The sequence below is a fragment of the Oryza glaberrima genome, chromosome 5, assembly GCF_000147395.1.
Source record: "Oryza glaberrima chromosome 5, OglaRS2, whole genome shotgun sequence".
Classification (NCBI taxonomy): Eukaryota; Viridiplantae; Streptophyta; class Magnoliopsida; order Poales; family Poaceae; genus Oryza; species Oryza glaberrima.
In genome coordinates, this window is record NC_068330.1 from 11,403,008 (window position 1) to 11,419,682 (window position 16,675).

The 16,675-nt window shown below is 39.3% G+C and overlaps 1 protein-coding gene across 3 annotated transcripts; it reads left to right on the forward strand.

Moving 5' to 3' along the window:
• Positions 1 to 3,650: 3,650 nt before the first annotated feature.
• On the forward strand, positions 3,651 to 10,928 carry LOC127774013 (uncharacterized). Of its 3 annotated transcripts, none has more exons than XM_052300280.1 (13): positions 3,651 to 4,286; positions 4,506 to 4,606; positions 4,701 to 4,787; positions 4,887 to 5,037; positions 5,154 to 5,444; positions 7,386 to 7,525; positions 7,605 to 7,796; positions 7,888 to 7,960; positions 8,037 to 8,181; positions 8,346 to 8,453; positions 8,542 to 8,635; positions 9,994 to 10,067; positions 10,565 to 10,928. In XM_052300280.1, exons 1-12 carry the CDS (start codon positions 3,864 to 3,866, stop codon positions 10,025 to 10,027), a joined length of 1,839 nt encoding a protein of 612 aa, XP_052156240.1. In that variant the 5' UTR covers positions 3,651 to 3,863; the 3' UTR covers positions 10,028 to 10,067; positions 10,565 to 10,928. The 3 variants fall into 3 exon arrangements, with proteins under 3 accessions (XP_052156240.1, XP_052156241.1, XP_052156242.1); XM_052300281.1 differs by having other exon boundaries at positions 8,391 to 8,453; XM_052300282.1 differs by lacking the exon at positions 8,346 to 8,453.
• The last annotated feature ends 5,747 nt before the right edge of the window (positions 10,929 to 16,675 follow it).

Genomic DNA, 16,675 nt, shown 5'->3' on the forward strand with positions numbered 1-16,675 from the left:
TACTAAAAAATACTAGTAATTTGCTACTACAGCTGCGTCCAATACAAATTTCCATCCACCTTACTTAAGAAGGTGGACAATTGGACGGTTTGGAGGCCCTCACACACCTCATGTATCATGAGGAGGAAGAGCAAACGGTGGGATCTACTAATAAGCCTCTCACATCCTACATGCCCATCCGCTCTAAACTGATCTTTGGCTGCCTACCACCTTGTCAAAGTAAGAAATATGCATCAACAACAAAAGGGATGTTTAGATCCAGGGGTGTAAAGTTTTGGCGTGTCATATCAGGTATTATATAGTGTGTTGCATGGGGTGTTTGGGCACTAACAAAAAAATAATAATTACAGAATCCGTCAGTAAACCGCGAGAAGAATTTATTAAGCCTAATTAATCTGTCATTAGCAAATGTTTACTGTAGAACCACGTTGTCAAATCATAGAGCAATTAGGCTTAAAAGATTCATCTCGCAAATTAGCCGCAATCTATGTAATTAGTTATTTTTTAGCCTATATTTAATACTTCATGCATGTGTTTAAACGTTTGATGTGATAGGGTGAAAATTTTTGAGGTGAGATCTAAACAGGGCCAAAAACACATTCCCAAAATTGAGGAAACCTAGTGGCTAGGGCCTAAGGTAGCATATTTACATTAATTATTGATTTGGTGGTACAATGAAGACAATAGCAAAAGGGAGAGGCAGTACAACTCCCTATTAAACTCATGTTAATATCTATTAAACTCATGTTAATATCTATTCAACTACCTTAGTAATATCTTTGTTCTATAGTCGATGCATCCTAAAGTAAACCAGTGATTCATATATTGAATATATTTCTTTAGTTGATTCAAATATAAAGTCTCTACTAGTAATTTGAAACTACATATGAATCCAAAATAATTTTTCATCTAATCATTTAAGAAAGGGCGAAAAGTGGATGGCTGATTGGTTATGCCCCCTCATAGCTCATGAGTCATGAGGAGGAAGAGCGGATGGTGGGTCCCAATCATATGATTCTCACAACTAGCATACCCCCTCATCTACTCTAAACGAACCTTTGGTTGCCTATTGCATTCTTAAAGTAAGAAACAACAATAACAAACACCTTGCCTTGAATTGAGTGGACCTAGTAGCCAGAGCCTTAGGTGGTACAAAGAAGCCCATGATGAGGAGGAGGTAGTCCAATCCCTATATTGAACCTATGGCCCGTTTGGTTGAAGGGAGTTTTTAGGAGGGATTGGGAGTTTAGAGGGATGAGGCTATTAAGTGTTTTGTTTGGTTGGAAGACATGTGAATTTTGATGGGATGGAGATGGGTAATTGAGGAAGGAACTCCCTCCTTTTCAATACCTGGGTAGGGGCAGGTAATTGGGAGGGAATTCCTCCTTTACTTTGTCTAAGTAAATATCAGCCATCTGTTTTTATTAATGACATAATCTCCAACTAAACTCCCTATCAATTTCCATCACCTCTACCAAACAAGATATTGGGATTAAAAATTAAATTCCCATCTTAATCTCATCATCAATTCCCTCGTGTAAACTCCCAATCCCCTTCCCTCGAGTTACCAAACAAGTTGCTATGTTATTAGTTTTTTTTTTAAAAAAAGGAAGAAACATATGCTATTAACTATTAGATGTACTCACCTATTTTACCTTTGTATTAATATATTTACCGTATAGTTGACGCATTTCAATGTAAACCAGCGATTCAAATATTGATTTTTTTTTGAAAGATCCAAATATATAAACGTTACTACCAATCTGTCGTTGAAGATAAGTCAAAAACAAATTCCCATCCACCTATTTAAGAAGGCGGACAAGTGGACAGTTGGTAGGCTCATCGATGTGCCCCCTCACACCTCATGAGACATGATGATAAAGAGCGAACGATGGGGCCCACTCATATGCCTCTCGCACCATGCACTCCCACCCATCTGTTTTAGCTGGACCTTTGGCCGCTATACTATTAAAATGGAGAAGTAGTGCAACCCCTATTATAATCCATGTTATTAAATACTATATCTATTCAACCACATTAATGTTGTATTTATATTTTTCTCTATAGTCGTTGTATTCCAAAGTAAACGCGTGATTCTTATATTGAATATAATTTTTCAATAGATCAAAATATAAAGTCTAACAATAATTTTTCACTACATATGAATCCAAAACAAAATTTTCATCCACCCATTTAAGGTGGGAAAGCGGATGGCTGGTTGTCCCACCAATATAGCCCTTCACACCTCATGAGTCAATGAGGAAGAGTGGACGGTGGATCCCAGTCATATGCCTCTGACAACTAATTACCCACTCATGTAGTCTAGACAAACCTTTGGCTGCCTAGGAATCTCAAATAAAGAAACAATGTTAACAAACACTTTCCCCGAATAGAGTAGCCCGAGACTTATGTGGTATAAGGAAGTCCATGGTAAGAAGTAGTTCAATTCCTTTATTCAAACCTATGATATATTCATATATCTTATTCTTTGTGTTAATTTTTTTTATAGTTGATTCTAAAGTAAACCAACTATTCACTAACGGAATTTTTTAAAGATCCAAATATATAAAGAGGTTACTAGCAATTTGTTTCTAAATATTAGTCCAAAATTCATTTCTATCCACCTATTTAAGAAGGTGAAAAAGTGGACGATTGGTAGGACCACCGATGCACCCCTCAAACCTCATCAATCAGAGCGAACGGTGGGGTCCACTCATATGCTTCTCACACCCTGCACACCCGCCCATATGTTTTAGCCGGAATTTTTGTCATTCTGCTATTAAAAGAAATAGTAAATATTCCATGACGTGTCATAAGCAAGATATCATGTCTTGATCATATGCCTATTATAACTAGCATACCCACTTATCTAGTCTAGAAAAACCTTTGGCTGCCTAATATATTCTAAATTAAGAAATAACAATACTCCCTCCGTCCCAAAATAAGTGTAGTTTTGTACTATTCATCTCCAACGTTTGACCGTTCGTCTTATTTGAAAAAAACTTATGATTACTATTTTTATTTTTATTAGATGATAAAACATGAATAGTACTTTGTGTGTGACTAATTTTTTTTAAAAATTTTATAAATTTTTCAAATAAGACGGATGGTCAAACGTTGGACACGGATTTTCACGGCTGCACTTATTTTGCGACGGAGGTAGTAGTAAACACCTTCCCCTGAATCGAGTGGACCTAGAGTATTAATAAGGGGGTAGTCCAACCCCTCTCGTTGAAACCTATGTTATTTAACAATTAGATATACTCATCTACTTTATCTTTGTATTAATATCTTTGCTGTATAATTGATGCAATATCTTCACATATTATATATATATATATTTTTTCAAATGGTCCCGATATATAAAAACAATAATTCTTCACTAAAGATAAGTCAAAAATAAATTTCTATCTACCTACTTTAAATAAGTAGACAGTTGGTAGGCCCACTGACGCACAACCCCTCACACCTAATGAGTCGTGACGAGGAAGAGCAAATAGTGGGACTCACTCATATACCTCTCGCACCCCGCACACCCACTCATCCGCTTTAGCTGGACCTTTGACCGCTCTACCGTCTAACCAAGCAAGCTGTCAAAGGAAATAGTAGAAAATAACAGCAGCAACAACACCTCACACAGACACACACCTCCTCCCCCTTTGACAATTGACACCCCCTCCTCTTCCTTCCACGCGCGTTAGCGGGCCGCGCGGCGCCGCGCATTGCTTCACCTCCGCTCCGCGCGGCTGAAACCGAAAAAAACCCAATTTGGAGCGAAGCGGGGAGAGAGGACTTGAGGAGACGCGTCGTGGAGGGAAGTTTTTGAAAAAAATTTTCCCCAACCCGCTGGGCGCGATGCCGTCATGATCCCCCCCCTCGCCTCGCTGCCCAAAAATTTTTCAATCTCTCTCGCCCACATTAATCACCTTCCTCACGAGGCCAACGAGCAGAAATCCCATTTCATCATCATTCATACCAATCCTCTCGGTTTCTTCCGCGTCCCCGGATTCAGTTTCCTCCTCTCCCCCCCTCTCGATCCCTCCTCCTCTTCCCCTCGTTCCAGCGCGCTCGCCGTCGCCCGCCGCCGTCCGCCGACCATGGAAGCAGCTGGAGTGGAGGTGAACGGAGGAGGAGGAGGCGACGTCGTGGTGGTGGTGCCGCAGCAGCATGGGGTGGCGGCGAAGCAGGCGGCGGCGGCGGCGAAGGGGAAGTCCGTCGAATCCAAGGGGGTCCGCGTCGTCGGCGGCCGGATCTATGATCCGGAGAACGGCAAGACCTGCCACCAGGTAACCCCTCCTCCTCCTCCCACCTACCTGCCTGCCTACCATCTGTTCGACACCGTGTCTAGCCGGTGTCCTGTGAGGAGTCGTGCGTCCCTGTTCTTCCTCCCCGGTGGTTGGGTCGGGTTGGATCTGAGGAATTCTTGCTCGCCCCCCCTTGTTTTTGCGGGGAATTCTTGCTCACCCTTGGGTTTAGCGGTTGCTCTGTTTCTTGCTCCCTCGCAGTGCCGTCAGAAGACGATGGACTTCGCCGCGTCATGCCACAAGATCAAGAAGAACAACAAGCAGTGCACGATCCAGTACTGCCGCAAGTGTCTCTTTAACAGGTGAGGGGGGAATTTCTTCTCGTCTTCTTTCTTAGCTTCAGGAGGCAGAGCAAGGCTGGCTGACCATGTGATTTCTGAGTGATTCGTGGCGCAGGTACGGCCAGGAAGCCGAGAAGGTGGCCAATGACGGCACCTGGACTTGCCCCAAGTGCAAGGATATCTGCAATTGCAGCTTCTGCATGTGAGCTGACCAAACCTGATGCTCTACCGGTCATGCTGATTATCTGTGGCTCGCGTTTTGTTGTCAGAAGTGATGGATGGACTTTGATTTGTTTGGCAGGAAGAAGAAGGGGCTGCCGCCCACCGGAATACTTGCCCATGCTGCTAAGGCTTCAGGTTGTGCTTCGGTCCATCATTTACTGAAAAAGGGGAAAGAAGCGGTGGCTGCCGCGCAGAGGAGCGCCCAGAAAGTGAGATCTACACCTGTGAAGGTGTGTGGTGTTCAGGATTGGCATGATCCTTTGTCACATTACAATTCGCTGTTGCATCGTGCGATTGTTCACTATGTTTGATATGTTTTGCTGATCCTTTTTTTATGAACAAGCAGAAGAGCCCAAAGAGGGCCATACAGCCAGATGCTGCTGCTGATGAACCTTTGGCTGAAGGGGATGAGAATGTATGCATTGATTTCAATGCTGCTCCAGTGAAGAAGCAGAAGAGAAGCAGGAAGGTGGGTAATGGTGTGGCTCTGACGAAGGATGAAAGCCCTGATGCTCCCAAGGAACAAGTTGTTCTGCCCAAGGGCACTCCAGTCACTAGTGTTGCCGGTGCAGAGTGGGAGCCTGAAGATGTTGGTCTTGCACTTCAGTTCTTCGAATTCTGCCGCACATTTGCTGAGGTAGTTACGAAAGAAAGATCAAGGATATTTAATAGTATGATTGCACATGCCTTGTCAGAGTAATATCTTGCTAGCATTTGCAAGAGAATAATAGATCGAGTTTTTTTTTTCTATTTACATGTCTGATGCATGTTATGTTTTGGTATGAAGTATGACAATGTAAAAAATGTTTTTACTGGTAAGCATCGAAGTGTTGATATTAGAGCTTCATACAAGTTTGGAATCATATCTATGTGTTTATGTAGGTAAGGCATGCAATGCCATGATGGGATACAAATCATAAAGGGAATAGGTATTCGGATTAGAATTTGGAGAGGGAGATGGTGGGGTGACCGGGTGACAGCAAATGGGCAAAAGGAAATATATGACTACCTGTTGAGTTCATTGTACGCATTAAATGGATGCGATTTCTCTGCGTGCAACATGCTAACACCTAGATACAGGCTATCTGTTAATTGCCCTTTAATGTGTACAATATTCGAGTTCCTATTTGTAATTATGAGGTTTCTTTTTTATTGCATGGCACTTCTTGTCCATATGATATACATGTTAACATTGATAAACTGGTCGAAACCTTCCAATTATATTTCTTGGTTTGTAATTTAAGCCATGTAGTAGCTTTCATATAACCCAAATTAAATGTTATTATGTTCTGTCGAATTTTTTTATTTGTGATAGGCTGCGTGTTCAACTGAACTACCAAAGCTATGTTTTAAAGTTTTTTTTTTTTAAGGAAACTACCAAAGTTATGTTTCATCCTATACAATATCTCTTGCAAAAGGTATGTATAAAGCTCCATTGTTTTACACATAGTTTGAGCAAAGTTCAAACTTCTGAGCAAAACAACTATCTATTCCATCTGTTCCAAAATATAAGCATTTCTGACTATTTACCTGAACGGAAATGCTTATATTTTGGAACGAGGGAGTAAGTGATAGCGAAGCTTATTCTTTTCTGTGCGAGTTTATAATTTATTTCTTCTGTTATAGACCAAACATCCAAGTCCTTAATGCATAATTTTGGTAACCAGCAAAACATTGTAACAGTTGTTTTATTAGGCGATGTGATAGTTATCTTAATCTTTTATGTTTATTTCTAACAAGTGTCATGGAACAATTAGTGTAAAATTTTTGCAACTACCGTGAGTCCTGTTCCATTACAATTGTTGCATCATACTTCCTCCGTTTCATAATGTAAGACTTTCTAGCATTGTCTACATTCATATAGATGTTAATGAATCTAGACATATATGTGTGTTTAGATTCATTAACATCTATATGAATGTGGACAAACCTAGAAAGTCTTACATTATGAAATGGAGGGAGTAACTTCTTAGTGTTTTTTAGAGTTTTCCTTTTGAATTCGGGCTTAGGATCGCTTTGCGTTATAATCTGAAGTATTTAGTCATTGCCGCAAGTGATCGCTGCGATGCAATGCGAGCAGAGTTGAGCGAACAGTCTGTCATGTAAGAGTACCTGTATCTGAGCACAAACTAACCATGGGCGCGTCATGCTTATATCTAGGATGTACTCAATAATTTACAACCCCAAGTGTATCGTTTTACGGTCCGATCTCGTGCATATATCGTGCATATGCTCTCTTTTTGCTTCTATGTAAACTCCTTGTTTCAATAATAATAATACAAGGATAACGCAGTAATTAATTTATTGAGATTGCTGTGGGCGTTGGTTTTGAACTATTCTTTTTTCTGCTATTTTGTTTTACATATAAAGCATGCATTTATTTTCTGGTGTACTTAACAATTTGAGAAAATAGTCACAGTTTGCTGCTAGCATTACAGGCTTTTTAATTGAATCAGATATTTTAAAACAATATCTTGTTTCCTTAGTTAATATACTAATCTGCTCTACATGCTCACATGGTACATTGAGATTATATTTTATATTGCAAATGGAATAACATACTGATTTTTCCCCACAGATTTTCCAAGTACGCAAGGGTCAACCAGAAAGAATCCTTCGGGACATAGCTGGAGGTCGTGGACTTCGAGTGGTGTCCTCAGTCATCGCTGACTTCCACATAACTTTGTTATCCATCATCCAAGAAGGCCGAGGAATCAAGTAAGTAGATCCCAAACTGAGCCTTTTTTTTTTTCTAAATGCAGTTGATAAAATTATAATTATGTTGTTTTCTTCTCAGGCCTATCACATATTCAAGAGATAATGATGCATGGATTGTTGATACTGGAAAATGCATAAGCGAGTCAATCTTTGTCCCAGAGGGACTTCCCCTTGACTCCCTAAGTCAGGGGGTATCGGGATATAAAAATCTGAGCCCTTCTTGTAAGCTCAGTGTTCTGAACTTTTTGTGTGATGAAAGTCTTTCTACTGAGTAAGTATTGCCTACACATTTGTTAATACTTCCCTTCGCTATTGTGATGTTGTTATTTCTGATTTTTTAAATTACTCTTAACATTGTTCAGGAAGTTGAGGAGCTGCATATTATCTGAAACAAAAAACCCCTCCAGAGAAAAAGCTCATTCTGCAAAAGAGAAGGTTTTGATCTTGGCTTGCCTTTCCCACCTTGTCACATGGTTCTAGAACAATTGACAAAATATCTCCTGTTTGTTAGGAGGAGCCAAAAGAAGAAACTATAAAGAACACAGATGAAGCAGTGCTTTTGAAAACTGAAGGAGCAGCTGTTGCTATTGAGGAAGATAAGAATGGCATTTCTCAACAAAAGGATGTGAAAGAAGTAAAGAATGCAGACACAAATGGTATGAATTATATTGCTAAACATGCTTCGTCATAGCCTTTTAAACAGATTACTTTAGAACATTTTGCATGATCTCCTGCACTGTTTATTTCCTGTAATGCGAAGGAAAATAAGCTGATCATTGTTATTAATTTTGTTCTCAACTATGAACTATGGCAACATTAGAAAAGAAGCATGGAGGTTTCCTTAGGACTAATCCTTTCATGGTAGACAAAAAGGTAATCTATTGGAAGCTGGATGACTATTGTAATAACACAACAATGATGCTCCAAGGTTTGTTGGAAAGCGTTATTCAACATCCTTCCACTAATTTCAGTTCTGCATTATAAAATTGGAGACGATTAACATCTGTCTGTATCAGAGGTTGATGCTGATGATTTAATGGGGAACAAAGACAAGTGGTTTATGCTTAATGAAGATGAAAAGAAAATAGTTGAAAACTATTTATCCACAAGGTAAGGATTTCTCCATATCAATTTATTTGGATTTATTTTTATCTATTATAAATCAGGAATGCATGCTGATTGGTATGCTGGATAAGTCACCAAAATATTTTGGTAGAAACACTATTTGATATTTTATCTGCAAACAAAATTCGTGTTTTTAATACAATTTTCCAATGATTGAACCACCTGTACATTGTGATGTACTTGATGGGTATATCCTTTGAAGGAGCATCCTAAGTAATATGCACTGGGGATATTATTTCCTGAAAATGTAGTGTATTGTGATTCCACAAAGCTCAAATATCTCAACTGAATCATTCCAATATGCTTAGTTATGATCAAGAAACTTTAGTAGCATAAAATGGTCGGTGAAGCACTTTGTCCAGACATCTGACTAACTGAAGTGATGTACTGCATTAAATAAAGTTTATTTTATATATCATACTTGCATTTTCAATGTTCCATGGCCATATTACTGGATATGGATGAATATATTTGTGTTTTTGTGTACCTCACTACTATAACTTGCACTGTCCACACATTTTCCTAGCTGAAGTGATGCACCACATTAATTAATTATAGCTTGCATTGTCCACATATTTTCCTAGCTGAAGTGATGCACCGCATTAGTTAAGAGTTTATTTTGCATATCAAGCTAGTGGTTCCTTATTTTCTACTTGACTGAAACTTTTGTATAATACAGGGTTTAGTATGATAATTGATAATGAAGTGAGATATTGAGATGTAACATCTTTGTTCCCCACTAGTTTTATGTTGTAATTTCAGGAAATATTTTAAAAAAATAATCAAAATTTGACATCAGAAGTTTAGACGAGTATGCAGAGAATTACTGCCAAGATTGGATGACCATCACTGGCTTAACTATTAAGGAATTAGTTTATTTATTACTATCATAATAATGCAATCAGTTATCTTTTTAATAACAGAATCCAAACTATCAGTTCTGATGTTTTCACTGTTGATCTAAAGGTGCTATACAAATGTTTCAAGAATCAAGATTATATAGGTTACAAAAAAATTGCCATGTATGTTGACATGCTGAAGTTTCATCTTGTCCTTGTGATGAATGCAATGATACTTGTTGCTCATTGATTAAAACTAACGTATTAGCATATTCTACTTCCAACTTCTGAAATAGCATATCAGTAACTTGTTATCGCTTTCCTCAATTGGCAATGTTTTAATACCTAATATTGCTTTCAATAACTTTCTCTCTTTACTCTTATATCAGATCACACAAGCTAACTAAGTTCACTTTGTTTTTGTCAACTCCATGAATAGTAGAAATTGTCTTTGTCGACACAGTTTGTCACTGATCTGACATGTGATTTTAACTGGTAATACAGGCCTAAACGCAGGGGGAGAAAAGCTGCACAATAGTCTACTGATCATACTCTCTAGGTTCCTCACCTGGCTGAAGGTACCCTTTTAATTCAGCACACCCCTTTTCATTTCTTTAGTTTATTATTACCATTTTGAGTTTAGTTTTGTATGGGTCCTGCATCTAGACTACGCTAGGAGTTCCCATATCATTTTGTTTATGTGACACTGCCTATATCAATCTTCTTACTTTTACATGTTATCAATCGGATAGTTGTATTTTTGTTGATTTAATTTTGAGTAGATAATTTGGAATGTGATACATGCTATGATCTATGATTTGGTATTTTGCTACTTTTTACGGAATTTGTAGCCTGCTAGATGTTCTTACAAAGATATGAGAATCCATGTGAGGACATGCCCTCATGGATACTCAACTAATTAACATGAGTTTAGTTGCGGTTGTTAATATGATCATTTTTTAACCAGTCATAACAATTGATAAATGTACCATGAGCTTGTTATTGTGTTGAAGTGGTATCACTATTTTGTTAGGACTTGAAACTGTGAAATAATATTTCTGTTCTTTTTTGGCAGGTGGGTGGACTATGCTAGTTGAGATAAGGCAACCTCTGTTGAGGCCAGAAGGGCCATTTTTTGCTACAGAAAATTTGCGCAATTACAGAAGAACCAAGAATTGTTGGATCATTCACAGAAATTGAATCAGAAGCTTGAACAAGTTTTGTCCAGATGGCAAAGCCGGCAACTTTTGTAACACCTTTGCAGTTTCCTAGATGATACTGACGGAAAATGTTGCAGTATGATCGCGTTATACTGAAATGTTGCACTATAGCAAGAGTTTGCTATAGTCAGTCAACCCCCGTTACCGTGGTGTGGTTAAAGTTGAACTGTTGTTTGTAACATGTGACTGTCGATAATGACTATCCATCCATTCAGTTCAGTGCTTTAGATGCCTTTGATTTTTCCCCCCTTCAGGGCTTTACTGGGTTATCTGTGTTAGCTCACTTGCAGCTCGGGTGACTTTCACAAACAAGTGACAATGGCAATTCCTTGCATTGTCACAATTGGAGAAATTGACATGATTTTCCAGATGGTCCGGATATTATTATGCTCCAATTATTCTTGATTGGTTTAGTGATTTGCCCTTTCCAGATTGCGGACTAGGGGTTAGGATTACATGAGTACTCATAGGAAAAAGTAAGGGGCAAAACCTACGTGAAGTCTAGCGTCAGCTTGGTATAGTTTGGTTCTGATAATTTGTTGTTGGTCACTATGGTCTCTACTGATAGTATTCTACTGTAGAAAAGTACCATTGGTTTATGTATTTGATTAGTAGAAAATTCCACTGCCATATTTGAGGTAGTAGTAGTATGGATAGATATAGCCTATTGGACGAGGAAAGATAGAAAGTCTAGACTTAATAAATTTTGGTCCAAAACTTTCTTCTGTATTAGGTAAGGCATCTTCCATCATTTTGGTTTTGTGTTTTTTTTTATGAAGCACACAAACTATGTTTGTTTTAACTCTCTAGGATTCCATGAACATGTGGTCCAAAGATTCTATCATACTTTTGTCAAGTCAAAAAAAGTTGCTAGTTTTGTAGCGGCCTGCACCACACCTCCACAGTGTGGCCAAAGAAGAAAAATCTATGGACAAACTCCTATTATCTTCACCCATAGGATGTACTAAATCACCCCCTAAGAATGCCTTTAGAGTCTAGGGGGTCACTAGTAAGGGCCCCTTTGAATTGTAGGAATGAAAAAACAGAGGAATAGGAAAAACACATGATTCTGACAGGAATACAATTGTAAAACAGAGGATTACAAAACACAGGAAAAACGCAGGAATCAGATGAGAGAGATAGACTCAGAGGAAATGTTCCAAGAGGTTAGACCTCTTGCTAACTTTCCTCCAAAATGTGCATAGGATTACCCATTCCATAGGAATTTTAAAGGATTGGATAGGATTCAATCCTTTGTTTCAAAGGCCTTCATAGGATTTTTTTTCATAGGATTGAAATCCTCCAAAATTCCTGCATTTTTCCTACAAATCAAAGGGGCCCTAAACCTACATACTGGTGGATCGAAATGGGCATCACTTCTAGTTTGGAACCAGTGGTGAGAAAGAAATAGTGATGTTTTACGGTAATAAAATTGAAGGAAAAAAAATAGCACCTAGGCCAGCTCCAGTTCATACTCTGAGTTACCTTCTAGTTCCTTGCACGACACCTTGTGCGCACGGTGGCCCCTTGAGGTGCTTGCAGGTCCCGTCTTCATTGGACCCTATTTGTCGTTGTCAACCCCATATCTTACAAGAACTGACTAGATCTAGTAGCCTCAAGTTTGGAGCAACCAAATCTGACACTACAATGCCTCTCGCTTTGCCACTCATCGTTGTCACCCAAGACCATGGTTGTTTTGTTGCTTGTTCCTAGGCCAATCGCCATCATCACCATCACCTGCGCTCAGAGCACCCAGATCTGGCAATTAGATCTAGCAGCCGTAATATTGCAACAATCAAATCAATCAACCCGGAGCTCTGGCTAGATAGATTTGATTGTTCAAGGGCAAGTGTGGGTGGAGAGAAAGAGAGGGGGCGGAGGGTAGGGGAGGGAGATCAAGGGCGAGTGTGGATGGAGAGAAAGAGAGGGGGCGGCGGGCAGGGAAGAGAGGGGATGTGAATCAGTAAGGGTTGAGGGAGACTAGGTATTTAACGATAGTGTAGGAAAGTGGCTCAATTTGGCCTTACTCGGCTGTTACTATCACTTCTTGTTTCTATCTTGAACATGTGGTGATAAATTTTGTTATTAGTGGATCAAAATGAATTAATACTTATAGAAGGTTAGGCTATGTGTTTGCTCACAAGTGGGTCATGGATCAATCTATTGTTATGCCAACCATAACATTCTAAGGTATGGTGACAAAAGTGCTAGCAGACTGAGCTTTTAAGAACCAAAGTAGACGGACACACATCCTTTTGTTATACTACAAGCACCTTTAATTTGTAGGAAAATATAGGAATTTTGGAGGATTATAATCCTATTGGAAAATTTCCAATTCCTCTCTCATCCAATTATATCTCTTTCATCCAATTCCTACGTTTTTCCAGCGGTCTAATCAAACAGTCATTCTTATATTTTTTCTACGTTTTGCAATCCTCTGTTTGTTTGCACTTGTATTCCTATTAGAATTCTGTGTTTTTTCTATTCTTTCGTTTTTTCCATTCCTATGATTCAAAAATGCCCGACATATGCATAAGGTGTCATTGATAGATGGATCCCACTTGCTCTAGGACCATATGTCAGTAACACATACTGCATATGCAGTACAAGCAAAGGATCTCATTTAAGGCCTTGTTTAGTTCGCGAAAAGAAAATTTTTGTGTCACATCGGACGTTTGACCGGATGTCGGAAGGAGTTTTCGAACACGAATGAAAAAACTAATTTCATAACTCGCCTGGAAACCACGAGATGAATTTATTAAGCCTAATTAATCCATCATTAGTACATGTGGGTTACTGTAGCACTTATGGCTAATCATGGATTAATTAGGCTCAAAAGATTCGTCTCACGATTTCCATGCAAACTGTGCAAGTAATTTTTTTTGTTTATCTATATTTAATACTCCATGCATGCGTCCAAAGATTCGATATAACGTTTTTGGGAAAAAAAATTTGGAAACTAAACAAGGCCTAAATTAGATCTGGTAGTAGTAGACCCTAGTGCAAAAGTGCACCCAATAACATGTATCAGTAGTACTCACGGTTATGTGCTAAAAGGTAGAATTTCACTGATTGTGTATTTTGCCACATGTTACAAATTTCCGTTTTTTCTTGTTATTTTTCTTGCAAATGCAGGTGCATACTGTCAATATTGTAATTTATTAAAGAATTTTTCATAACTTCTAATGTGGGGTTTCTGGGCATGGGGACCACCGATAGTAATATTTACCTAGTACGTACTCCCTTCGTCCCAAAATATAAAGGATTTTCAATGGATGAATATTTCCTAGTATTACGAATCTGGATAGGCTAGAAAATATCCGATCCGTCCAAAATCCCTTATATTTTAGGACGGAGGGAGTATATTATGGGCCATATAATTGACAATAAGGATACATTACTTTTGAGCTAGGCAGGTGAAGAGGGAGATGAGACCAAGAAGAGAGAGAATTTTATTTTAAACAACATGTGTTGTAGGCCTACGGATTTGTGCATGGAATTAACGAATATGCAATACTACACAAATGGCTTTTGTTAAAACCACCTCATCACAAGGTCTGGATCATCCTGCCTATTGAGTGTTGAACTGGTAATTATAGTTTTTTTAATAAAAAAGTTAGATAATTTTTCATATAAAGTCAGATAAAAATAAACTTTATATCCATAAGTATTGTTGTAGAACTTAAGAATATTTACAATCTATAGTTGACAACCTTTATATTTAAGATCATTCATATGTCTGTATACGTGTTAGAAGGTCTAGAGACTATTTTGTTGAGGCCAAAATTTGACTTTACTACACGGCTTTGTATGGTGATTGGAGACAAACTTTATATCATGGTTTTTAAGGTGGTAAGGTGACCCCGGACTACCTTACAGGTAAGGTTTAAGGCGAGATGACGTCTTAGGCACATCAAAGCTGCATTTTAAGAGCAGTACGACACACATATATACCTTGTTCTTGGCAACTCTTAAGCCCATGTAGCATCCAATACCTACATGGCAGCATCCACCCCCTTAGAAGCATCACCATTTTTTGTGTTATGAAGATAATAATAGATGCATAATTGTAAACTAATAGTTAATAAATTGCTTCCATTTACTTGAGTAGCATACCTTGTTGATGACCTGAAAGCAGCAAGGCACATTATTGATGAGCAAGATGATCATATAAAGCCATAAATTCAAAGACAACAAAGTAAGCATTTGAGCACGAGTAAATTGCATATTGGACCACTATATTTTACAACTCTATCAGCTTGGACCATTGGTAGATCTACATTTCCCTATTGGACTGGGTAAATTTACAAAGGTTTCAGTTTGGGGCTGTTCTTGTACCTGTAGCTCCCTCTCTCCTCTCTTTGTGTACTCTCTCTCTCTCTCACTCTCTCTCTCTCTCTTCCTTTGTGGGCAGGAAAAGAACCACCGGGTGGGCTCAAGACTGTAGCATGGATCTGCCGGCCGAGCTCAACTTAAGTGCAATGCCGGAGTTGTTGGGGCTAAGGCCGAGAGCTGAGCTGGCTGCTGACTGGGCTCAAGGCTGAGCATGACACTGAGCCACCAATGACTCTCGAGGCCGAGCATGGTGTAAGCCCTGACAGGGCTCGAGGTCATGGTCAAGTGCGTAGTCTGTTTCGAGCGGATGCCAACAGTGGACGTGCTACTAGTGGAGAGGGGTGGAGGGGCTACCATAGGTTGTTGCTTCACTAAAGCATGGCTACTACAGGGAAATCATCATCATCATGGGTGGTGTTATCCAATTTGCCACAACAACCTGCGTGATGGCTCTCACCGTGGTCAGCGGCGCTCGGCCTCTTGCCTCCACTTGCCATCGCATGGCATGAAGTACGTCTCTGACATGCCACAGTCCAACTCCCGCAGGATTGCACACAACAAACAAACCAAATTAACAATCGGTATGCACTGACGGACTAACCATCCATTTATTCGCCTCGGCCACATTGATCTCCACATTGTTGGGTAGAGGACCGGCTTGCTGGTCATCTTCGTGATGGAAAGGGTCAGACCGTTTACTAGCGGTCACCAGGTTCATCACCTTCTTGATGGGGTGGTGTAGTTTGGTGATGGCTCTGAGATATGGAGAAGAGGGAGGAGTGCTAGAGGTTGAAGAACTAGCCCAAGCTGAAGCAACTGGTAAAGATAAAGTGGTCTAAAGTGAAAAAGTTTGTTTGTCCTTAGTCCAATTTGCAACAATGGTAAAAAAGAGCGGCTCAAGGTGCAATTTACTCTAAACATAATAAACTATCAAGCAGGCTAACCTAGCAGGCAAGTAAACATAATAACAAAGCAAAATAGTGGGAGCTATCATATGCCTAATGGCGTATAAAGATAATAGTGGTCCATAACTCCACACTCCACACTCCACACTCTAAACAAATATACTATAAGTCCAACTCCTTGTCTCTTAGTATTCATCATCAAACTCATCGAAATTGCCATTGGCATCCAAATTCTCTTAGCCATCTTCAATACCTGCGTGAGCTTCATCACAATTGCTCACATTTGCATCATTAGGTGGATCTTCCTCCTTATCTTCTTCTTGGTCAGATTGCATATCTTCCTCATCTTCTTCAAACATTGTTGTATTCCTTGGGTGCCTTTGAAAGGTTATTGGAACAACACGGTTGTGAACTCTCCTTAGAACATGCGATTGTTGTTGGTAGATAAGTGCAAACTTTCACCGTCAACTCCTGCATAAAAGAATACAAAATATAATATCAAACTTAGTGGTAGGGGTTTATTACTAACCATTTCCACTAGTCTTTTTAAATATTGGTATGCAGGTGATTTTTGAAAGAAAATGCACTCGCCATGAGACTAAATGTACCTCCGACCAACCATACGCAAGCACAAGGATCGGAGAGCCCACATGTCAGTCAAAACTAACTGAATTTGAGCTAATCCACCGTCAACTGCCAAAGGGGTCCACTGTCATACACCGGAGA